The sequence below is a fragment of the Rhinolophus sinicus genome, linkage group LG04, assembly GCF_036562045.2.
Source record: "Rhinolophus sinicus isolate RSC01 linkage group LG04, ASM3656204v1, whole genome shotgun sequence".
In the NCBI taxonomy this organism is placed as follows: Eukaryota; Metazoa; Chordata; class Mammalia; order Chiroptera; family Rhinolophidae; genus Rhinolophus; species Rhinolophus sinicus.
Genome location: NC_133754.1, coordinates 1,757,476 through 1,783,087, shown reverse-complemented (window position 1 = coordinate 1,783,087; position 25,612 = coordinate 1,757,476). Strand labels below are relative to the sequence as shown.

General features: G+C 43.4%; 1 protein-coding gene across 2 annotated transcripts in view; it reads left to right on the top strand.

Moving 5' to 3' along the window:
- The window catches only part of CSMD1 (CUB and Sushi multiple domains 1), a 1,601,557-nt gene that overhangs the window by 1,380,659 nt on the left and 195,286 nt on the right, over nucleotides 1-25,612 (top strand). For both annotated transcript variants that reach the window (XM_074329288.1, XM_074329289.1), the window contains exons 27-29: nucleotides 13,754-13,945; nucleotides 19,060-19,198; nucleotides 21,936-22,123. In XM_074329288.1, coding sequence (XP_074185389.1) covers nucleotides 13,754-13,945; nucleotides 19,060-19,198; nucleotides 21,936-22,123 — 519 coding nt within the window. The remainder of the gene's footprint in view (nucleotides 1-13,753; nucleotides 13,946-19,059; nucleotides 19,199-21,935; nucleotides 22,124-25,612) is intronic.

Here is a 25,612-nt window from a genome sequence, read left to right as displayed (position 1 = left end):
AACTGAATGAAGGCTCACCCTTCAGCGTTATGAGGACACAGAGAGTCAGAATTCTACAGCACATGCAGAGTTGAAGGATTTGGGTTACCGTACAGTGCTTGTAAAATAAATCTCATGAGTGTAATATTTTTAAACCTCCAACAACAAACACAGTGGCTTCCCACGGGTGGCTATGTCTGATGTGATGAAAGCACAGCCCTAGTTAGGGTTCTGTCTCTGTGCATCCCAGGCCCTTTCTGAAAGAGGAGGTTGGTAAGAAAGTGGAGCCGTAGGGACTCAGCCAGGCCACGAGCGACTCCAGTGCCGTGTGAACACTGCTTAGCTGTGATCTGAAGTCTCTTTCAACACTTCGAAGTGCATCCTTTCACATGACCCACGTTTTACAACAATGCGGTACCCACATCTCAAACATGTAGTTTCATAAGTAATAAATATTAGAACGTTTATTTTCAAGAAATAAAAAATATATTTTGACCTGTAGATATTGTCTAATTGGACATTTATTATAGACCTCTTTACAATGATCGATTTCGAGGCTCTTTGAGTTAATTTAAAGAGTTAATAGAACAATTTAAACAAGTTAATTTAAGACAAATATCCAATGTTATGTAAATAGGGGATCAGAATCCGGCTATAAAACTTAATTAAGCAGCAGAAAAAGCATAAGGACAGTTGCTAAAAGTAAGCGACACCTGGATTCAAAAATGAAAATGTGTGGTGTGGGGGTTTATTGCCTGGCTTAATAGTTACAATATCAATAACAGTTCTTGAGTTATTACAGACTTAATTAGCATGAAACATTCCCATGGAATTCAGACTTTTATGCTTTAGTGAAACTCACATCCTGCATTGTGCAAAATCAAAGTGATTCATTTATTTCTGTTGCATGTTGAAGTCTTTTTTAATTGTAGAATTCGGTTTACACTTATGTTTGACAGTATACTTTATGGCATGTTTTCATAGCTATTAAATTCTTGTTAAGCATAAAGATCATGAAAGCAAATGTTTCCCCTTTGAAACATTGTTACAGAGAACTCTTGAGTGGCAGATCATAAAGGGTATTTAATGTTGTTTTTAATAATGATGTCACTCTGTCTCCATAGCTGTTTTAATACCTCTGCTTCCACTGACAGACTGAACCCTTTCATGCTTTCAGAAGTTTTAACATATCTATCCAAGGAGTCCTTTTTTCTTCCCTACTGGCTGCTCACAGTGACACCATTAATAGGGTCTCTTGATAATCAGTAATTGTGTTAACTGCAAAGAACTTCTTATTTAGTGTGGTACAGACTTGTTTTTATTCCAAGAGCAATGGTCGGTATGCCCAGGAATGGATGAAAGTGGCAGTATATAGTGTGCGTCTCCAAACTTGCCCGTATCCACCATGAATTTTACACGCGTGAAACCCATCTTGCTTCTGTCATGAAGGAGCCTGCAGAAATACACGATTTCTGTATCAATTCCGATAATTTTTAATCCTTTTGAGTTTTAAAATTAAATATGTGTGTATACATACATTCATACAATAAAATAATTTTAAATATAAAATGGTTTGCACTTATATATAATTCAAGGCTGCTCCAAATCATGTGTATGTATACATGCAACCTTTTCGTAACTGAACTTTTTCGTTAGTGGTGCTGTACATTGACATATAGTTGTAAGAAATGAAACAGAGACCCCGTGTGTCCTCTAAGCACTGCCCCCAATGGTAACACCTTGCAAAACGAGAGCCCACAGGGACGTGGACCTGATGCAATCCGTGTGCACCCGTCCATCCCTGGTGGGGTCATCCCTGCACAGCCACCCCCAACCCCTCGCAGGCAACCCCGTCCTGAACCCCGGACCACCGATCTGTGCTCTCTCCCTGACTGTCATTTCTGCAGTGTTGTGTGGCCCGAACTGGGCGGTGTGCAGTGTCCTGGGGCTGAGGTTTCCCGTGCACGGTTCCGTGGAGATTCACAGGGGTGTCACCTGCGCCCACAGTGCACGCCCTGACGTTGCTGAGTGGTTAGTGGTCATAGAGTGGCCGGACCAGCTGGCCCCCCCCTCCACCCATTGGGGGACATCTAGTTATTTCCAGTGGGGACCAGGATGACCAAAGCTGCTATAGACATTCACGTGTGAACATAAGTTTTCATTTTTCTGGGATAAATGCCAAAAGTGTAATTTCTCGGCCAAATGGCAATCGAATGTTTAGATTTTAATGTCCAAAAGATGTACAGCGTGGCTGTACCACTTCTCATTTCCACCAATAGTGTGTAAGCGACGCACTTCCTCTCCATCCTGTCTCTGTCCGTAACCTGATGTCATCAATGTATGTAACACGATTAGCTGTGCTGATAGATGTGGAGTGACGTCTCTGCTCACTTTCCTGATAGCTAATGACTGCACATGTTTTCATGTGCTCATTTGCTATCTGAATGTTCTCTTCAGTAAAATGTTTCCTCATGCCTTTGAACATTTTCTGGTTGGATGATTTTTTTTGTTTTGTTTGTGGCATCTTGAGCCTTCTTTATGTATTTCACATACTACGAGTCCTTTGTCAGATGTGTGTCTTTCGACGTTTTCTCCCCGTCTGTATCTTATCTATTCAGCATCTTAAAAAAGCCTTTCATGGACCCAAATTTGTACATTTTGATGAGGTCTAATTACTGAATTTTTGCTTTTATGGATTGTGCTTTTGTTGTCATGCCCAAGAACTCCTAGCTTCACCCTAAATACCAATGATTTTCTTCTGTATGTTTTTCTGAAAGTTTCACACGTTTCCCTTTCATATTTAGAGCCACGATCGCCTGTGAATTGATTTCTGTATAAGACGTGGTGAGACGTGGGTCCAGGCACCATTTTCCCCTTATTCCCGCTGTCGGATGCCCCTGCCCCATGTGTTGCTCCTGAGACGCAAAGCGAGCTCTGCGGGAAGCTCTGCGCTTGCAAGGGGTCAGGCCCCGTGCATGCGACGTTTCTGGTATTGGAACACTGACATTTTCAGGGATGACAGGGGTGCGCAGCCTGGATTCGGTGAACTCAGTGGAACTCAGACCCAGTGTCTTCAGTTGAGAGCCCAGGCTTGAGTGGATGCTCGCGACACACAAGTTGGGGCTTCTCTTTCCCTCTGTTTTCTGAAGCTGCCTCAGCCACCGAAGCACTAACGCACACAGAACAGAGTCCTGAGTGCCGGTTCGTGTCCACCCTGTAAAATACAGTCAGTGACCCTTGGGGGCGAGTCTCCAATTTGGTATTGGGCTCTAACCCCAAAGAGCAGTGACCGTGTGACCAGATGTGTAAAGAGTGATTCAATTCCCTTACCTCGAGAATGTGACGGTTAATGAGGCCATGGCTTTTACATGCTTAATGGCCAGTGCAATGCAAAGGCTACAGAAATGCGGTTATTACGTCATCGTCGTCTGTACCAGATGCCAGCAAACGTTGTCTGCAGAGGCAGACAGGCAGTAAGTGTGTTGGGCTTTGCAGGCCACCTGTACCCACACGACCATCACTGAGCGCCACGTGGACACGCAGAAGCCCCAAGCAGCACGTGAGTGAGTGGCCTGGCTGCATCCTGATAATTCATGAGCCCTGAGGTTTCAGTCCCACGTGCCATGAAGTAGTGTTCTTCTCCTGATAGTTTTCAACCGTTCACAAAGATAAAAAGCACTTTTAGCTGGCGATCCCGATGGCGACAGTTTGGGCCGGATGTGGTCCACAGGCACAAGTGTATCAACTCGCGTTTCGGACCATTTACAGTGAAATCAGTCCGTTAGGCCTTGTGTTGGCATTAGACTCATCCGCTCAGTAAATTTCAGGATGGAACAGTAACTCCAGGTGAGTTTTAAATAGGCTTTTGTGATGACCAGTGAGGAAAAAAATGCAACTCATCACCGTAATTGATGTGCAAACTCATCGTAAACTAAATAACCATCTGTTACAGGCAAAGCAAACCTAATGTCATACTGAGAAGTGCAGTCCCTCCAAATACATGCAAACTGCGTACGTGCCGCTATGGGCTCAGTCATCAGTCAGCGTTGCTGAGTGTCCGTAATTTGCCACGCAGTGTTCCATGAGTTGGTATGATGGAGTCCACGGCACGAAAACCTTCTTTACGGAGCTCACATTCCAGCTAAAAATCTGTGAGCTCTCAAAAGTACTCATAAACTCCCCGTGTCCTCCATGCTGCCGTGAAGTGATTAAAACTAATCGGTAGCTCACATTCTTTTGGTGCTCCAGCAAATACCTGCAGTATCAGCGTTTGTCTTGCCTCTGAGTGTGGCTCATCCCCAGACCGAGAGCTCATCTCTCCCCAAAGCGTAATTAGCATGTGCGCTCCCTGCGTGAGTGCCCGTCCCTCTGGATTCCTGCGGCTTCCGAGCTGGTCAGGGTGGGGCTGGCTGAGACCCCCACCCCTGACCAGAACCTGCATGTTTCCATCATACACAGGACCCCTCTTCCTTCATTAGAAATGCCTGTCAGAGTGGGTCTGGCATTGTTTCTGCGTGTGACCTTTCCTTACTCTCTGAAAGTTGTCGGTTAGCTTTACTGATTTTTATTCCATTTTTGAGCAAGGTTGTGAGACTTGATGGAGGAAATCCTGGGTTCTTCCTCTGCCCCTCTTTCTCTCTTATTTCCTACATGCAGTCCACGCCAAACCTCATAGGATCCCCCGCTAAGACATGTCAGGGTGAGGGCCTCTCTCTCTGCCCTCCACAGCACCACCCACCTCCCGCCCACTAAGGCTCTCCCTGCCTCTCCCTGCCCCCCCCCACTGCTTCCGTCTGCCCCTGCGGCTTCCCCTTTGAGGAGCAGCAGCCCCAGGTCACGAGGGACCCAGCATAGCCCCGACTGTGGGATCTCCTGCTCTGCATGGCCTAGAACTTTGCCCTGCCCCCTACACACACACACAGGGCGCTCAGGCAAACCCACCCCCCGCCCCTGGGCAGACCTGTAGGCCATCGGGAAGGCTTGTGTCTGTCACAGCCAAGCTGGCCCTGCCCCAGGGAAGTGCAGGAGGACCCACCCAGCGTTTGCACCACTGAGACAACAACTCAAGTGACTTTCCTGGATTCTAAGGTTGTACCAGCTGACACCAGCAAACTGAAGGAAAAAGCAAACAGGCTGACAAAACAAAGAAGTATCAGCAGGCACCCCTCATAGGCCCGCGTGACAAGTAGCTCATTCCCTGTTCTAGACGCCATTTCCCACGTCAGAGCTTCCTGTAAGGTGTGGGACGGTGAAGGTTCTGCTTTAAGTGTGGGTTATGATCCGAGAGTTAGAAGGGTCGCTTCTCTCTGTGGCCTGCACCGGTGCTGCGCGGTGTGTTTTCTGTGTGCAGGCGAAGCGTTTCATCTACGGAGCCGTGCTGCACAGGGACACTTCCCAGTAATAAATGGACATAAGCAGACCTTTCCTTCTATGAACTAACAACTCCGTCAATAAATATATTCTTAAATGATGCTGCAGGAAAAGTAGGGAGGACTTTATGTACTTAATAGGATATGGTCCAAATTGGCAGCTTTTGTTATTGCGGAATGTAAAAAGAACACAACTTGATATCTAATTTAAATGTGTATATTCCATAGGGTCTGCAGTGTCACCAATGACTTAATCTAATTGGAAAGAAATCCGTCCATTGCAGGTCCTCACCGCACAGTCGTCCTGTGTGGCCATGGCCCCTGTGACACGAAAGCCAGGTCCGCTGCTCATGCGTTCAGTGGAGCACGGGTTCTGGAAGGTTCCATCTGACTGCACGGGTTCTGGGCTCAGGTAGACAAGGACTAAAGACAAGTTTAGGTCCCCTTGAGCTTCTGGAAAGTGTCTTTATTACTTGAAATATCCAGGGACCCCCTGTGGGAAATTGAAAACACACAATTCATCACCTAGGGACCAGCCCCTTTTTCTAAGGTATTATAGGGTCTGACAATTAAGTTCGCGAACTTGTTGCAATGATGTTGCTAAACATTTTGATATCAGAGGGATTATTCATTGTGAATTTGTACCAACTGGACAAACAGGTAACCAAGTTTACTATGTGGAAGTGCTGAAAAGGCTGAGTGAAAAAGTTAGACGACCTGAACTTTTCGCCAACAATTCATGGCTCCTGCATCACGACAATGCACCAGCTCACACGGCTCTGTCTGTGAGGGAGTTTTGAGCCAGTAAACAAATGACTGTATTGGAACACCCTCCCTACTCACCTGATCTGGCCCCCAGTGACTTCTTTCTTTACCTGAAGATAAAGGAAATATTGAAAGGAAGACATTTTGATGACATTCAGGGCACCAAGGGTAGTACAATGACAGCTCTGATGGTCATTCCAGAAAAAGAGTTCCAGAATTGCTTTGAAGGGTGGACTAGGCGCTGGCATCAGTGCATAGCTTCCCAAGGGGAGTACTTCGAAGGTGACCACAGTGATACTCAGCAATGAGGTGTGTAGTACTTTTTCTAGGATGATTTCGCGAACTTAATTGTTTGACCTCATAGAGGGATAAAACTGCCACAACTCAAAATATTGTTGTTTTTGTTTTTTGTTTTCTTTATGGCAAGAAACTAGAAAGTTTCAGAGTCACCAAAATGCCATTTGGAGAAAAAATATTTAAGAGACAAATGAGTAAAGGTACCTTGTGGCACATAAAGGAATACAATCATAAAAAAAAAGGGAGCACAAGCTTTACTAACAACTCTGGATGGCCCTGAAGGTGCAAAAGCAATTTCTGCCGCCAACCGTGCTGTCTTCACTTGGGGGCTTTGATATCAGTCTCTGATAAGCTTTACTGCCTTTCCCAGGAAACTCGTCTCTACAAGTCATAACCAGAGGGAAATAAAATGACGTTTATTTCGAAGACCCATGGATGGATTTCCCACTGCATTGTTTAAAATTGGTGTTTTCCCCTCAAGTCTTCTTATGGCTTTTTAAAAGTAATCTAGATAACCCTAGGTGCTTTTTATTTCACTGTTGTAATTCTAAAAGGAAAGAGTAAGAGTTGGGGGTTCATTTCAATTCGACTAAGCCTCAGTGTTGATTTACTTGTACTTTCACATAATCTTTGATGATACTCAACTCAAGCAAATACGTACACCCTCTCTGAGCACGTACAGAGGACGATTTTATCACAGTGCAAGTTTTTGTCGGCCGCTTAGCTGACTACGACGACGCAGTATTTCTGTTACACAGAGTGGGCTTCATGTGTGCGTGATGTTTGAATGCTGTTATCGTTACAGATATGCCAAATGAAAGTTTGGTCTCAAAGTAAAAATGGACTTTCAAAAATCAGACCATCCAAAACAAACAAACCAACAAAATCACATACGATGAAAGGACATATCACCACCAGAACTGGTCAGCGTTTCATGTACTGACAGTCTGTAGGTCTTTGTGTGGAAAAAGTTTCAGAGATTTATTGGGAAAAATGTGCTCTTATGATTGTATAAATTTAGGATACGCTAGATTAAACTATTTTAAGAAAGGGAGGTATTATTTTTATTGTGGGACTTCTCTGAGTCTTTTGTCCCTAATGTGCCAGGGGAATCTGTAAGCGAGAGCTGGAGTATATGGTATTTTGTCTGGCTGGACACCAACTAATAGGTCTCAGAAATCCTCTGTAAGACACCCGTTTTTGTAAGGCTGGTATGCCTGTTGGAAGTCTGCACAGAATCAGTGCACCTTTGCATGCTGCTCCTTTACTGGGTAATGTGTCTGCTTCTAATGAATGTTGAATAAAAATTTGGAAAGAGAAATAATAAAAACATTTCTTGTTTTAAAATTTATAATGAGACTCTCATCCCCGATCTCCTTGGCTTTTCTTCTAAATTTTCGTTAAGTTAAAACTATATACTTATTTTATTGTTGGAGTATTGCTATGAATATTTACTATGAGTATTACTATATAATCACTAAATAATTGCACAATTAACTTACTGTTTTAATACTATATATTTATTTGAAACTTATTTTAATGTGATTTAAACTGTGGCAGAAACAATCACTTGGAAGTGAGTGTGTATCCACAAGTGTGCACTCTCGTTTGAGGAAAGGATGACATTTCTTTTGAGGATGTGAAATTCAGTCCGATGGACAAGATTACAAATGCATGATAGGATTTGCGTATGATTTTTGTCTGAAGCTCAGAGAAATCTCAGTGAAGGTAGAGCAGAGGTGGATCTTAAATTCTTAGGGACATGACTCAAAAAGTTAACTCAGGGTTGCTTGTAAGATACGAGTTCAGGACGAGTGCCATTGCGGTGCCTGGATGACGGCCGCTGTGGTTGCGAGTCTGCTGCCTGAATTCTTAGCTGCTGTTCTGCGTTATAAGAAGGTGCGCCTTCCTGTGCCGGCGACACCTCTGACTCCTAACTGTCAGCTTTGCGTCCTCAAGTCTGCCCTTCATCCCTCATCCCACCGCTCCACCCGTCTTCTTTTGGGGCGATGTGCTCACTTTCTGGCCTGTCTTCTGATTTTTGCAACTGATGGGAGGGAAACAGGAAACTAGAAAGATCTCCTTCCATGACTCTGATATGGCCGTTCCTGCTCTTCCCCCATTGAAAATCCTACTCTGAAGCCCAAACTCTCCCTTTCTTCTTGATGTGTACTGAGAACTGATTTCAAGTAACCCCCCTCCTCAAAGCACTAATAGTAATCATACGAGATGGCGATGACAGGTGTGACATGCCAGACAGCTGGCTGTTAAAATATATGGTAGTCGAGGGGCTTCAGTGTTCAGTGTTACAGGAAGGGAAGTACTTTGAAAACCTAACCACTGAAAATATGTTAAAAGTACTGGACAAAACTGGTTTTAGCCTTTTAAAATGTATCACTGAGTCTGCAAGAAAATGAGGAATCCTCAGAGTAGCCAAATAATGTGAAAATGTCGTAAAGCTCAGAAATTGTCTTTGTCCTGAAAGCATCTGGCTGGTTGATCCCTGGTGACACTGAGCTTCCACTTTGAGAGTCACATGGACTGAGGGATAAGAGGCAACATCTGAGACCTTCCCACTATTGGAAATATGGTTGGATACCCTCGTTCACAGCCAGAACTCCAAAGGGGGTTCTACACTCAGTATGAGGGCGGATAGATAGATAGATAGATAGATAGATAGATAGATAGATAGATAAGCAAAGATAGGGAGAGGCATAGCTATAAAATAGATATAGCTATAGATGATATAGAGATAGAGATAGATTAGAGATAGAAATGTGATATAGATATAGTCACAGATATAAATAGAAATATATACATATAGACATAGATATAAATATAGGCATATAGAACTCGCAACCACACGCCGTCTGTGTGTTCCCAAATGCCTCAAGCTGAGAATTTATTTTAAGGAGGTAGAAGCTTTCCAGTGTCTCAGGCACATGGTGAAGTCATATGTGACCCCTCTGGATGAATACACCTTCAAAGCCAATTGCAGAGAATTTCTACAGGTGAAGTTCCAAGAGCAGATGTGCAGATTCGAGACTCGAAATACCTCCGTTTCCATGAGATATTAGATCTATTAGGTTGGTGCAAAAGTAATTGCAGCTTAAAAGGTTAAAAATAATTGGAAAAACCGCAATTACTTTTGTACCAACCTAATAGTGTCAGATCAGACTGTAAGAATTTAAAAAATAAAAGAGCATATAAATATGAGTAGGTAATAGTATACGGTATCAATGGCTGATTATGGGAACAAAGCAATGCCAAACAGACAGGCACAGTGACGAGACATTTAAAACTCAATGACGTGTTAAAACAATAATTAGATCCAGACAAAGACAGACTAAGAAAGAAGGACAGTCTAGAAATGTACCCAGAAGCCAGAACAAAGTGAAAAGCAAAACCTTAAGAAATGAACGAACTGTTAAGAGACATGGAGGACACACATTTATCAAATTTTAGCTCCAGAGGAGAGAGCATAATTAATATCGTGTTTCCCCGAAAATAAGACCTAGCCGGACCATCAGCTCTAATGAGTCTTTTGGAGCAAAAATTAATATAAGACCCGGTCTTATTTTACTATAAGATCCGGTATAATATAATATAATATAATATAATATAATATAATATAATATAATATATATAATATAATATATAATACCGGGTCTTATATTAATTTTTGCTCCAAAGGACGCATTAGAGCTGATGGTCTGGCCAGGTCTTATTTTCGGGGAAACAGGGTAGGAGGGAAGAGATATTCACTAAGATAATGGCTCATCCTCGATTCAGAAGTTTACTGAGTCTCAAGCAGAGTTAATGAAAGGAAATGCAAACATAGATACATTATTGTGGGACTTTGATTTCCTTTAGGGATAAAGGGGAATGCATACATTGGCATTATGTTGTGGAACTTCAGGCAACCAAAGACAGAATGAGGATCTTACAGCAGGTTCTGACTGTGAGATGAAGGAAGACAACTGGAAGCCAGAAGAACTGGACAAATTTCTTAATGGCATTGACAGGAAAACAACGATGGATAGTGACCCTGACCTTTGAGCTCAGTACAAATATCTTGTGTAATTAAGGGAGAACTGAAAATATTTTAAAGACTGAAGGTATTTTTGGACAAAGCTTATAGCGTGGGACAGTTGACCACCACGGGCCTTGTATCAGTCAGCTGCCACTGCATAACAAACCCCAACACTTCAACGCCTGTGTGTCAGCGGGAGCAACTCAAACTTCAGGCTGCATGTCTGCACCTGACCTGGTTTTAAATTATGGAGTAGCCCCGCTTAGGATTCCAGTGTGCAGGCTGACGGGCACATGATCCCTTCGTTGTTCTAAGACAGCGGTGTATCTCCACGGTTAGAGCAGAAAGGGAAGCAGGTCACCCTGGGAACCACCAGCCTGTGCCTGGTTGCATCTGCTGGGATATCCCTGAGCCAAGGAATTCATGGACCAAGCCCACGTCAACCAGAGGCACCTTCCATCCATAGGACGAAGAGGTGGGGATGAGTATTTTCTAAATGAGAATCCGAACCATCACACATCTCCATCTCCACTGAAGGCAATTTGTAAAAGTATGTATGTTTAAGAAGTAGGAGAATTAGACCAGATGAAAGGTCTGAGATGAAAAAAGAATAGTAAGCAAACACATTGGTAAATATATAGAAAATATAAGTAGTAATCAGCTGTATAAAGCTATAACAATATTTATAGGGTTTAAAAACTAAGTAATGATGGCAACGTCTATTTTAAGATTTTAAAAAATCAGCTAAGATACTTGACAGCAATAGCACGTAAGTAGGGAAAGAATGATCAAAATCAAAGTGTTAAGGTTTGGAGAGTAGTGTAAGAATATACTAAGTACACACTAAGAGAATGAGAAAATTAAGTGCATCCATACAAATGCAGGCAACAAAGGTAGGAAAAAAGGAGACTCACAGAAAGCACAAGATAAGGTGGCCACAATAAATTGAAATGCAGCAAAAAAAAAAAACCCACAATAAATATAAGGAGAAAAAAATATAAAGGAGATAGAAACATATAAGGAGACTAAATCATCCAATTAAAAGATTCTTTGATTGAATTAAGAAAAAAATCCAACTACATGCTGTTTAGCAGTGATATTCCTAAAGTATCTGAGCACAGATAGAGCAAATGTATGCCTGCAAAACGTACAGGGATTTTCGTAGGAGCATTCTATGTAAGAGCAGAAGGTGAAAATGACCCAAGTACCCACCAGGAGGAGAGTGGATAAATCATGGTACATTCATGCAGTGGAAAACTATACAGCACTGAAAATGAACGGACCAGACATCATGTCTAAATGTGGATGACTCAGAAACATAATACTGAGGAAAAACAGTCACAGAAGAATCTGTGATACATGAGTCCATTTATAGAAATTCAAAATGGGGGGCGACATGTGGCTGCTGATGGAATGCATCCACTTACGGTTACCATTGAGAAAAGCAAGGGAAGGGTAAACATGAAATTCTCAGCAGTGATTTCTTCCTGAGTGGAGGGAGGGGTGCACTGTATTGATAACATTGCCGTAGTTATAATATTGTTTTCCAGTCTGAGCAATGTCACAGATATTTGTTTTATTGCTTTTATTGTGCCATCGGTATACATGGGTATATATTTCAATATATAATAAAAACCAATTGGAGGAAAAGAGTGTGTGGTGAAGGCAGCCTCTGCCGTCAGTCAGCTTAGAGACAAGGAGGGGGAGAGACGGGCTGGCAGGTGCTCACACAGCATTTTCACAACAGTCATAATGAACCAGAAAACGTTTTCATTTGTACTGATGGGTGGGCTGATGGGCAGTGAAAGTGAGTGACCGGAGGCCAGTTGGTCTGGGCTGGGATTTGCAGCAGGTCCGACCAGCCAACAGGATCCAAGTTGTGGGTGCGGTGAGAGCTTTCTCTTAGGATGTTGATCCACTCACTAATCTGCAAGTCTCACACTTCCCGTTGCCCTGTATACTTTGTCCACCGCCTCCCCTATTAGGTAAAAATCCCTTCAGAGCTCAGAGCGGGTCTTGTTCTTTGTTTGTGCCTCCTAACTTTTCATATAAACAAATTTCTCCTATCTCGCAAACACATAACATTGCCCCCGAATTTCCCAAGCAAAGCAGAAAACTGAAAACACAAAAAGCAAAGCCCGCACATAACTGTAAGTCTGTCGATATTAAGACAGACAACGTGATGGCACCTGGGGGTAAGGCACCAACCCCTTTTCCTCTCTCTCGTGTATCGGCATTTCTGCCCCAAGCACTCTGCACAGAGAAAGTGAACTTTCCCTCACAGTCCCTTCGGCAGCGAAGAGGAAGGGAGCGCTCACTCTTCTAGTTGAAAGGGACATGGAAAAACACAAAACAGATGTCTCAGCTTTGGACTCCCCTGTGTATCTTCCTAACGTTTAGCATCACACAGTGTGATATGTGGCCGTTACAGGAATTGGAGGGAAGCACCGCTACTTGTCCGGCCATGACGTTTCAGTGTGACGGTGGGACTCAGAATTCTGGTACAAAATCTGGCGACGCACACAGGGTTGGCACCTGCCTGTGTGACCTGATTTTAGGTGCATAATGCTTTCCACATGATGGCTGCAGCCTCAAGTTCCAATGGCCTGTTGTCCCCCAGAAGCGCTCTAACCAGCTCATTTGGGGACGCTGGCCTCTATTAACTTGACTTGAAATTCCTCATACTTTTGTTGACAACGAAGGCACCATTTCCAGAGCTTCTGTTAACATTCGGGTGACCATATGATTTATTTCCAAGTGAGACCTCTTTTTAGAGTGACGGGTTATTCATACTTTTGCAAAGGCCGTGGGACCTATGGCGTCCCATTAGCACTGACCTATAGCCTCTGCCGTCTGGCTTGCATCACTACATCATCAAGACAACTGGTCAGCTCAGCTGGTCGGCGCCTGTGAAGACACAGCCCTTAAGGAACATGTCCTGCCTCATTGAGATGGATGCACTGCAGTTAAGTCATTCAAATTGTGGTGTGTGTTTTCATTAAAATGTTGATAACGAGAAAATCAGATGGGAAAGTGTGTGTGTGTGTGTGTGTGTGTGTGTGCGCACATGCGTGTACTAACTTTAGCACGATGCAGCTTCTTAATACATTCCATGATTGGTTGCATTTTCACCAAGGTTTTGCTAGAATCTGTTCCAGGTAAGCGTAATCAAGGTGCCTATTACCTAGTGTGTCCTCAGGAAAACAGTCTCTTCATGTGTTCATATGTGAACATATGTGAGCACCTGCAGCCAGGTGAGTGTTCTGCCGTGGTTCCCATCACATGACCTGCTGGCCTCTTGTCTTTGCAGCATCAGTCGCATCCACCTGCAATGACCCAGGCATGCCTCAGAATGGCACGCGCTACGGTGACAGTAGAGAGCCTGGAGATACTGTCACCTTCCAGTGTGACCCTGGGTATCAGCTCCAAGGACAAGCTAAAATCACATGTGTGCAACTGAATAACCGATTCTTCTGGCAACCAGACCCGCCTACCTGCATAGGTAATGTGCAACAGAAAATAGAAAGTTCACATTTAGGGACGAATGCATGTTGTCATTAAAATCGCTCTGTAAATGCTCTATTTCTTCAAGAATAGTTCTTAAGGATTTCCTACATGCCCTCTGGTTCTCTGAGGCTCTATTGAAATGTTATTGTAAACTTCATTTTATTAGATAAAATAAAAGAAATAGTTTACTTAACATACAGTAATTGACATTTATCTAACAGTTCCAATCTTGTAACAATATGGATCCATCAAATCACTGTAATTTAAAATTCTAGGTGGCTGAAAATGCATAATATTACCAGTGCTATTCTCATTTTTAATATGGAAACTTGCCCTTAGGCATAACCTACTCAGTAAAAAGTACTTTCTCTTTTGAGATGGTTTTTCTATAATATCCCTACATTTTAATAGAATTCTGAAAACTAGAAATTATACTGCTTTTGTCAAAATGAAGATAAAAGGAGAAAGTTGTTCCTGAAATTCACGAGAAGTTGTATAGTTTGACCTTATTAAAAGGATGACAATTGGTTTTGCAGACTTTAGTTTGAATAACCATCCAAGGTACTCTATCACAAACATGGTTTTAGGGGAATGCATGTTTTATATAAAAGAGGAATTACATGCAGACTGTGCATTCAATTAAATATTTTACCATAAATACCTACTTAAAGTATTTCATCTTAATTTTTAAAAGAAACTCTACTAAACTTTATTATTTTAATCAACTGTCACAGTTCCATTTGTAGCTCTTTATAATCTGTTTGAAAAAATATAAAATGTAATTAGTCTGTGAAGAGAGAAAGTGGTAACGAAATGCTATGCAGTAATGGGCCATTTTGCATAGGGCGACCTTGACGGGGATTTGTGACTTTAAATGACTGTGGTTGTCACGTAAGTGCAGTGGAGGGTGCCGTGGTTCTGTCCAGCTCCCATGTCCTCATAGAGCCTTACTGCATTCTGGAGATGGATGGGTGTGAGCGCTGGCTGCTGAGCTGCCAGGGTTTCTTCAGTGCTTTCTGCTGCGTTTGCATTTCCTAACTGGTGTGAGCAGGTCATGCATTTTATTTCAGGCTGAGTCATCAGGTGACGCCACAGATTTCTACATGTTTCTTTTTTAAAGTGGAGTAATTACCTTTCAATGCACTAATCATTTAAAACCATTGGCCTGTTTTTAAAGTAGGAAAGGCACTATTTATTCTCCGTGTTGCATGATTGTAAGCGCATGGGGAAGTACATTCAAAAGCAATGCAACTCGCAGTCAATCTCTTAAAAATTCTCAGTTGACGTTAATTTAAATACTTAATCGTAAAATTGGACCAGCTTTTCAATGAATCTGTAGTCTTTTTCTGGTTCATCTCTTGGTCACCTAATTTTAACCAGTGACTTGGGAATCTCGTCCTCAGCAAAGAGGGTAAAACTTCATGTGCCTTGAGTATCAGCAGCAAGAACAAGCGGACATGATTTGCAGGCAGTTAAGTATATCAGCTGTGTTGGCAACCAGACCAACACACAGAAGTATCATATCAGAGAAAAAGTGGGATATTTGGGAATAAGTGAACATTATCTTTTCATTGTATTGTCAATATGACTACACATATACATACATATCCCCCCCAACCCCCAGAAATGAACCTCAGGGCCCCTGTGGCCTTTAGGGCATCAGCTGCTCATGACTCAGCACTCACATAAATTCTATTCTGCTTACTGGGGACACATGTAATTTAATGTTTTTTTCAGCTTTTTCCTTATTAAAAAAAAAATACGTGTTTACTGCAGAACTTTTATAAAAAGAGGAGATAAACACTGACATCTTTTTACCTGGAGGCAATTATTATTAACATAAACATGCAGGAGTAAACTTCGGAATTACTTTATGTAAATGTTTTAAAATGTAGCATCCTGCTTATTATTTTGTAAACAGCACTGTTTCCTTCTCAGTGCAGGGTGAGTATCTTTCTGTGTTTTTATGTGATTTCTGTTAGATGGGTGCAAAAGTAATTGCGGCCTAAAAAGTTAAAAATAATGGCAAAAACCTCAATTACTTTTGCACCAACCTAACACCAGTGGGTGTCCTGCCTGCACAGTCTCTCTGTTTGGATGGACGTACGTCGAGTCCACTGACCCCTTCTTGTCGTACAATTAGGTTGTGCCAACCATTTCCCTTTAGGAGATTGGGGCAGCGAACGCTCTTGTTGCAAAACACATCCGTGACTTGTGAATGGCATATTTCTACAAACTTATGTATTTCTAGGACTTTAAAAACATTTGCTAAACTCTTTCCGAAAGGTTGCACCCACTGACATTTCCATCAGCATGTGTGTTTATTCCCCCAACCAAGAGAAAACACATACAGATGACATTTCTTAATATCATAATTTAATATGGGCAGAAATCCATGATTCCTTGGTGTTTTATTTGTCATTTTAAGTTAATAGTGAGTTCCAACTCTTATTAATTTAATATTCTTTTTGGCATTTTGAATTTGTTCTTTCCTGATTGGTGGCCTGCTAACTTCTTTTTTCCCTTTCATTATTAATGAAGTTTTCCCTCTTATTTGCGGTTCTCTCTCTCCCTCACCTTTTTATAAAATCTCTTAACCTCTCTCTGACCTGTTTGTATGTCACTTATATTTTCAGCAACTTGTCATTTGCTCATTTTTCTTGTTTGCTTGGACACCTCACTTTTTTCACTTTTTTCACTTCCCAAAGGACTCCGAGGATGGAGGCACCCTCTTTGGGCATTTTTAGCTGAGTCTGAGAAGAGCGATTCTCCAGACCAGAGGACACTCACTACCTTCTAATTCTGAGTAAAGTGTCCCTCAAAAATCTGCAGAGTTTTAATTTTCTCATGTAACCTGCAGTCCCCTTTCTGCAAGTCCAGACTCTAAAAAGCTCTGAAAAGCAAAAATTAATCTTCATTTGGTGGCAACATCCTGCCCTGACCTACAGGGTGGCTCTTTCCAGACTATTGTTCCCATTTAATGGTGTGAAATTTGAAAGGTTTGGATGCAGAAACACTGATGTGCTTCATTACAGAGTAGCACCTCCAACTTGATGAAAGTCTTAGCGTACATATCAGGAAAGGACCCCACGCATTTCGAATGAGGGATGGTGGGTTGATATGAATTGCATCTCTATGTCCATTCCCTCTGGAGAATTTTCCAGAGTGTCTGACTTGAATTTTATACTAAGTTCTAATCCTATCCAAAATATTTTGCAAGCTCTGCAATTAAAACCTAATGAAGTTAAAATGAAGAGTAGACGACCAACAGAGAGAACAAAGCCAGCAAGACATGGCTGCTGAATTCCACTTGAAGCTTTTCAACAGCCTCATTGGAAAATGCCTCCTGGGATCTGGGCGAATAGACAAGATCTCTTCTTTGTTTCATTTAAATCAATATTGAGTCTCATCCTTGAACTCTTCCTGCTGGTAGCACCCTGCAGCCAGTGCCCCGAATCTGTCATTTTTCATCTTTCTAAACCTGCACGGAGTAGAGCTCCTCAGAGCCTTGGGCACCTTCTTTCCCCGCCTGGGCACCAGCTGCCTCACCCAGTTGGGGGTGGCTTCTGGGACAGGCGGCGTCCTGTGAGGGCCCACTAGACTGTCCTTTCCACCTAGTTATGAAAATTAAACTGCGTCCTAGGGGACATGGGGTTTTAGTCATTTTTTGTGAAAGTTGCATCATCTTACTCTCGAGCGTATACCTGGAGAATTTATTATAAAGATTTCCTATGATATTATTCAGAGTTTTCCTTTGATGAGACTGATTATGACAGAAACTGCTAGAATTTGTTATAGTTCTTCTTACGAAAATTAACTTTTCAGGAAGGTTAAGTAAGTATTCAAATATATGTCCAGCACAGAAAATTGTGAAGCATTTACAAAAAAGTCATTGTGTGTGTGTGTGGAAGAAGATGACCCATTAGTGTATTTCCTTTTCTACTTATATTTTTTCCTAAATGTATATGTGATCAATCATATGAAAGAAGCTACATAGTTTGAGAGACTAGTATAATCTAATTGGGGTGATGGTTTAAAAACAACTTGGCGACAAGCCATAGCATTTGATGTGAGGAACGCCCAGCCTGCTGTACTCACACGTGTGTCCAGAAGGTGCATACTTATGAGTGTGTCCAGAAGGTGCATACTTACGAATCTCGTAGGGTCGTAGCACTTCCCAGGTGACGGAAGCTTGAACAGAAATGTAGTGCATGAAACAACCCTAAACAGTTTCGGGTTCAAGAACACGCATGGCTTGCCTGTTAAGGACGCTGAAGTACATAATCATGATGGCACTAATATAAATGGAAACACATTTTGTGAAAGTGCGATGCCTGCAAAACCAAACTCACCTTCTCATCAGCCTCTAAAATGCTGCTTTCTGATACATGTGTGCTGAGCACTGTGATCAAAGCACAGTGTTAGAGGTCAGTGATCCAGCTCGGCCTGTCTTTGGCTGTGGAGCTGGGCTGTCACTCAGACGTGGTGCAAGTTTCAGCATTTCGTGGGGAAATGTGGGGAATGTATTCCAAGACCTGCATCTGTCGAGGGTGGTGAGGAGTGCATGCAATGACATGGATTTATTTTCAGCAAACCCTTCCTGAACACTTACTATGACCAAAGCTGGGCCTTCGACATGTGACAGTGAGCCACACGTGGGTGACCACTGTAAGCGTGAAGCATGCTTCCTGGAATTAGCAAGCAAAGACCCTGAGAACCATAAGAAATAAGAAAAGAATAAACAGGGCTGTAAGATCATGCTGACGGGGATTTGTTTTCCAGCCCAAGTTTTGTATTTGGATATGTATCGTGTGTATTACAGGAATGTGGGGGTTTAAGGTCATCTGCACACTTTAACAGAGCAAAATATAAAAATTATAGGAAGTAAATTTCATTTGTCAGCAGTTTGAAAATCCTCCCTACAAGGGGTGGGGCATTACAGAAAATGTGTAACAGTTATATGAAAACTATACAGGGTCTTAAAACGTCTCCTGGATCATTGTTTCATAACCCAGCGCGTAGTCCCTTTGGTGGATTCTGGGGACTAATCAGAATCCTTCCACACTGACCGGCACCCTTCTCTCCCTAAACGTCCCTCCCCTGTGACAGCTGCCTGTGGAGGAAACCTGACGGGCCCCGCCGGAGTCATTTTGTCGCCTAACTACCCACAGCCGTACCCCCCCGGGAAGGAGTGCGACTGGAGAATAAAAGTGAACCCCGACTTCGTGATCGCCTTGATGTTCAAAAGGTACCACCTCTTGTCGAGCACCCCCTTTTAGTAGCATGTAAGCATCACCCTAACAATTACACCTTAGCCCTCCCTAGCGTCTCCCGTGTTACGTCTCGCGAAGCCTCGCTCTGTGTGTGACAGAGGTTGCATCAGGCTGCAAAATGACAGGATGGAAAGACCATCTTCTGCTGGGAGCTTTCTCCCTGTGTGAGGATGCACGTGATGGGGCGGGATTTCCTCTAAATACTGTGTTGTACTCACTGTGTCCCCAGGAGAAAGCTTAATTTACAGACTATTTAAACAGTAATCAAAAGTGACACAGATTTCCTCACTGTGATTTCTCATCAGTGTGTCATATTTCTCTAACTGTGTGATAGTAATTCATTTCCACAGTGCATCTTGTCCGACGTTCCCAGAGGCTGCACTTGTTATCATTAACACGGGCGTGACTCGTCAGAACTTTGGAAGTGGAAGCTCCCCCACACTGGGTTGCTAAAGTCTGAATGACTAGACATTTGTCTTTAAAAATTTGCTGTCTCCTTTTTGCCAAGCTAGATGAGACAAGTTCAAATATTTCTTCTTTGACCCAGTCATTCTTTAAAAGCATGTTGTTTAATCTCCGCATGTTTGTGGTTTTTGCTGCTTTCTTTTTGCAGTGAGGAAAGTTCAAATATTATGATTTTTTTATAGAAATAAATTCTACAGAACTATCATATTATGAAAATCTGGCATATGATAATTGTTTTTTAGTACTCCAAGGTCTTTTCCTATTTAATATTCTGATGTTTGAACTACTTGAAGTGATAGAAAAGTGGGTGTATGGACGACCCAGGACTGCGGCCTAGTTACATTTATTTATCTGCCAGCTGAACAAGTTTCCTTTTCTTGAAATGTTTCCATCAGTGTCCCAGGCCTGGTTGCCAGGCCCTCCTTTCACTTCCTCCTCCTGATGAGACCTGAGTCAGTATCATTTTAAACGTCTATGATTCCGAATTTTAAGCAGTCTGATCAGCCATCATTTCCTGAATTTACTCAAACTGCTATAAATTTACCAAGTGATGAACATTTTATTACGCCCTCAGCTATTACAGAAAGCCGGTGAACTGCTGGCCATGTTTTGGGATATCTTTGTGGTTTTTGTTAATGCTCATTTCTAGCAGTGTTTTCCTTAAAACCAGGAGATTAAAGGTAAATGGACAGTGAAAGCCTTTTAGGGAACGTGGAGCCTTGTGGTTGGGGTTCCTGACCCTCCACTGTGTCTCAATGACTTGGAATCAAGGCTCCCAAAGTACATCCTGTCGTATAGAAGGGCGTTTGCATAAATATTTTCCACTTCATTTTGTAAGTGTCTCTGGAAAAAGGTTGAACTAGAAAACCTTTACGTTTCATTCCACTCTTAGATTTTACGAATCATTAGCTGACATAGTGTCACAGGAAAATCACACACCTGTCGCTTCTTCTAAGACATGGGCAACTTTTGTTTGCCGGGTCAGGGAGGGGTTATCCTGGGACAGTCAGAACATGTGCTTTTTTTTATTTTCAGTGTATTTCTAGTGTTCAGTAATAATCTATAGCAATACGTCCGTGGCTCTGCCAGTTACCCGGGCACAGCATGACCAGATGTCGTAAGATCCCTGCAAAGGATTACAGATAAAATTACTGTTCCAACCAAACTCTGTTTGCTCTTACAATTCCTGTTGGTGCTTTATACTTAGTCACTTCAGTCTGTGACTCCTTCGTTTCTAACTTCAGGAAACTTCTCAGATAAACAGACTAAGAACCCCTCCAGGGCTCCCTTCAGTAAATATGCAGCAGTGCCTCTTACCCGAGGTTTGGGTTTCTGCAGTTTCAGTAAACAGGTGTACAAAATTAAATGGAAAATTCCAGAAGTAAACAATTCATAAGGTTTAAGTTGCTCATCTCTCTGAGTAGTGTAGTGAAGCTTCTTGCCCTGGCCCATCCCACCTGCCCAGGACGTGACTTGTCCCTTTGTCCAGTGTCACCACACTGTAGACCACCCCTGCCTGTGAGTCACACAGTAGCCGTCTTGGTGATCGGATTGGTTCTTACAGAGATACCCCATTCCCATAACGTTTATTACAGTGTAGTGTTAAAGTTGTTCTTTTCCATTATTTGTGGTTATTGCTATTCTCTTAAGCTTGCTCCTGGGTACATATATATAGGAAAAACAGTCTATATAGGGTTCAGTACTAATCTTGGTTTCGGGAATCCACGGGGGTTGTGGAACATGTCCCTCATGGATAAGTGAGGACAGCTGCATTCAGGGACCTCACAGTGGTGAGTGCGGCCTTGACATAACCCAGGGTGGCCTGGTGCAGTGCCAGGGGTGCACTAATGGGGGTCCTCAAGGGTCCCCACGTGCTGTCTGCTTCAGAATGCTGGGCGATGTAGGGAGCGACCTCTGTTCACGTCTCATCACTCCAGTTTCCAGACACACGGCAGCCACTTAAGCAACAGCACATGCTCACAGATGTAAAAGCTCCTGACTCTCCATCCTGTCACCCAAACATGCTGCCGACTGGAGGGAAGGTGACAGCCATTACGCAGAACAGAAGCAGCATTTGTTACAAGCACTGCCAGGGGGACATTTTGATTATATTACATTCAGCATTTGAATGGTTCTAACTTTAAAAAATCAAACAAAAGCAGTGAAATCTCCACGCGCCGACGCTTCCCAGTCGTGAGGTGCGAGGACTGCCCGCGAGGTGCTGACACCCGTGTCCTTTTCTCTCAGCTTCCACATGGAGCCCAGCTATGACTTCCTGCACGTCTATGAGGGCGACGGCTCCAACAGCCCCCTGATTGGCAGTTTCCAGGGCTCCCAGGCCCCGGAGAGACTCGAGAGCAGCGGCAACAGCCTTTTCCTGGCGTTTCGGAGCGATGCCTCCGTGGGCTTGTCCGGCTTCGCCATCGAGTTTAAAGGTACTGTGACCGCGAGTCCGTGTGGAGATGGGTGGTGCCCGTGAGCGCGGCCTCGTGAAGTCGCGCCTGTGTGTGTGACACAAGCAGTGCGGCCGTGGCCGTTCGGTCTGGGGAAGGGAGCCGGTCTGTCCAGTGGACACGGGTCCAGACCCACTTCTGCTGAGAGAAAAAAAAGTGGCCATTTAAACTAAATTAGGATTTGTGCAGTGATGGGTGTGAAACGTGTAAGAGTTGCTTTACGATGTGTTTCAGTATCATCTAGTCTGTTCCTGCAGGGTGACTACAGTTAAGTATATCCAAACAGCTGAGTTTTCACCTCAGTATTTTCAAATGTAAAACGTCTGTTGCTGTCCCCTCCTGTCCCCTCCCCCCAGGCGTCAGCTGGATTAGGAGCTGGGTCCCCAGACCCGTGTCACCCACTCCATTCAGGAGTCCCCTGTGACTACCATCCAGAGAAAACAAACACAAACCAAAAAACACCTAAGTAAGCATTTTGCTGGTGGGTCCATGAGAGCAAATAATTATTTTTCAAATCCATTTCTCATGTGAACAAAGAAAAGGCAAAATAATTTACAAAGAATCAGAGAAAGGGACCGAACAAAATACCAATGCACAGCAGTGAACACTTTCTAAAAAATAATGAGAATATGTATATCTTTTTATTTAAACTTTGAATTAGTTATTAGTTATTGGAATTATAAAGTAAAATATGTTTCATCTCTGTGAGCTCTTTAACAGACCTGTACCTCTTCATATGGTTTTAAGAAGAAAATTAGCCTGTTTCCCCCCAACAGCTGAATCCCGAGATGGATTGACCGCTATTAAAATACACGACGTGAGACAGCTCCGACGTGGACGCCCCGGTGCCTCCCGGCGGGGCTGCCCTGATCAGCAATAACTAACGTGAGCCCGTGGGGCGCTTCCCACGCCGTCGCGTGTCTCAGGAAGGCCTCCCCGAGGTGCACGTCCCCGTGGCGGGGCGCACTCCATAGTGAGTCAGAAACCCCCAAAAGACAGAGCACACCTTACTGAAGGTAGGAATGGCCTGACCATTGCCTGCTAGCCCTGCGCTCTCCAGAACCTTTCAGAGAAAGTGAGTCGCTGGTTGAGTGAGTCAACAGCCCGCTGTGCCCGGCTGGTGATGGGAAAGGAGAGCGGCCTCTTTCTACCGGGTTCTTTGGGAGCCAGAAAGCCACATACATGGGGTCTACAGGTCTTAATGTTGGAAAAGCTCTCCCGTGGAGTCTGTGAATGAGTAACACCAGCAGCGGGCAGGGAGAGACCACAGTCGTGGCGCCTTGTACCCACGAGCCCAGGCTGCTCCACCAGCAGGCGGCACAGAGCCAGCCCTGGCCCAGCACGGAAGGCGGAGGGGCCAGCAGTCCTCCCGGGTGCGGATCTCAGGCCTGGCGGTCAACCCCCGGCCTCCAGCACAGATACTGAGCTACAATCAAGTGGGGTGGACACGAGCAGCATGTTATGAAGTCCTCTCATTAGCACGTGACAAATTACATGCACAAACGTACCGGTGATTTATCACCACACATCCTGGAGTGATAGCTGGCTGAATGGAACAGAAGATTAGATGCAGTTCATTGGGAGGGATTTCACAGTCTCGCTATCGGAAATCAAGATGAGCGACAGAGCAGAAGATCACGTAGGTGACATTCAACCCAACAGTAAATGAAGCGAAAGAGACTTATAACAAAAAATGATCGCAAGGCCGACGAGGCAGTAGGCAGTACCACAGGCACAGCCTGGCGAGTTGCTCATGATTTTATAAAAGGAAAAATGTGCCCAGCCTGGCGCTTCTGTCATGAGATGCTCAGTGCATTCTGCTGGTGACAGAGGAGGGCACAGCTTGGCACAACCTCTGGGGCCGGCAGTTGTGTGTGTGTGTTCCTGATTTGCCTAAAACAGATGTCGCATGCTCTGGGTGGGCTTTAAGGCGCCTACAAAGAACTTTCAGAATGTCACCTACCCTTTGAAATATCCAAACAGGTTTTCAGTAGAGCTATTAGTGAGTCCTGGGCCCAACATAACACACGAGTCCTGCTGAGAGACTAACCATAGTCAGATAGAGAGCCTGCAAAGAGGTTTTACATAAAAATATTGCTGTGCATAATTCTCTATATTATAATTTTGCATAACTGTACTATATGATATGCACATGTTACTATACATAAACGTGTATACCATTTGCATACATTTCTATAAATGGGTTAAAATGGAGCATGTATCCATATATAATATGTGATATTTACTTACATCTGTTGCATTTTAACCCAAGTATGTAAAACACATAGTATAAGGTTATTGTGATAGAGTAAGTCAACGAAAATGCAAGAGGTCTCTGGCTAATGCGGATACATAGATCACTAAAGACATAGTGGAACAGAGAGAGTAACCGCAGCAAGCTAGGCCCCTTTTCCTTCCTGCGGGGCCCACACAGCTCGTGCTTCTGTCCTCTCCTACCTGCATTCCCACTCCTAGGGGGACGGAGTGTGTGGAGAAGGGTTTCCAGGGCGCATTTGCTCCTTATGCTCTCTGTCTGCCTGCTGCCGTCAACCAGGAGAGTCCCCTCCCATGCTGGACAGTCCCCATCAGGCAGGAAGGAGAGTAAACAGGGACCACGACCAAAAAATAAAGTGACGTTCAGTCTTCCACTCGGCCTTTCCAGAGATACTTATGCACCTGAGTAACACTGGGTTTTCTACAACCGATGGAAGAGTTGGCGTGAGTGAACTTTCGTCGGGGTAAGATTGTCAGACCCGAAGAAAAAGAGCTGAAATGTGTTTATTTGATCTGCTCAGGTTATCCTTGAGTCTGTGTTGGCATTAATAACATAACTTACACGCACGCATGCACGCCAAGTAGTGGTTTCAGAATTTTAAACTCAGAAATGAAGACGGACATTTCCGACAGCTTCTGCACTGATCACGTGCAGATCTGTACATTCGGCCCCAGAGGCTTCTGATGTGACAAGGAACCGTGATGGAGTGAGGGACATGGCAAAGCATAAAGAGCAAGCCAGTGAGGGAAATGCAAATACCATGTTTCCCGAAAATAAGACCTAGCCGGACCATCAGCTCTAATGCTCTTTTGGAGCAAAAATTAATATAAAACCAGGTCTTATTTTAATATTTAATATTTTAGTAAGATCGGGTATAATATTACATAATATAATATAATATAATACCAGGTCTTATATTAATTTTTGCTCCAAAAGACACGTTAGAGCTGATGGTTCTGCTAGGTCTTATTTTCGGGGAAACACGGTAGCATAAATATGTGTACATTCATTTAGCTGTGTTTCCAAAGGGCTGTTGATATAGGACATTTATAATAGTAAAGAGACTAAAATTAACTACATAGCAACAAGACTGAGAGGAAGCAAAGGTAATTTTGTACTTGTATTCAGGGAAATACGCAGTTAGTGACCGCACAGTAGGGAAGGTCTCTGCAGTGTGTTTTCTCTGAGTTATTTAA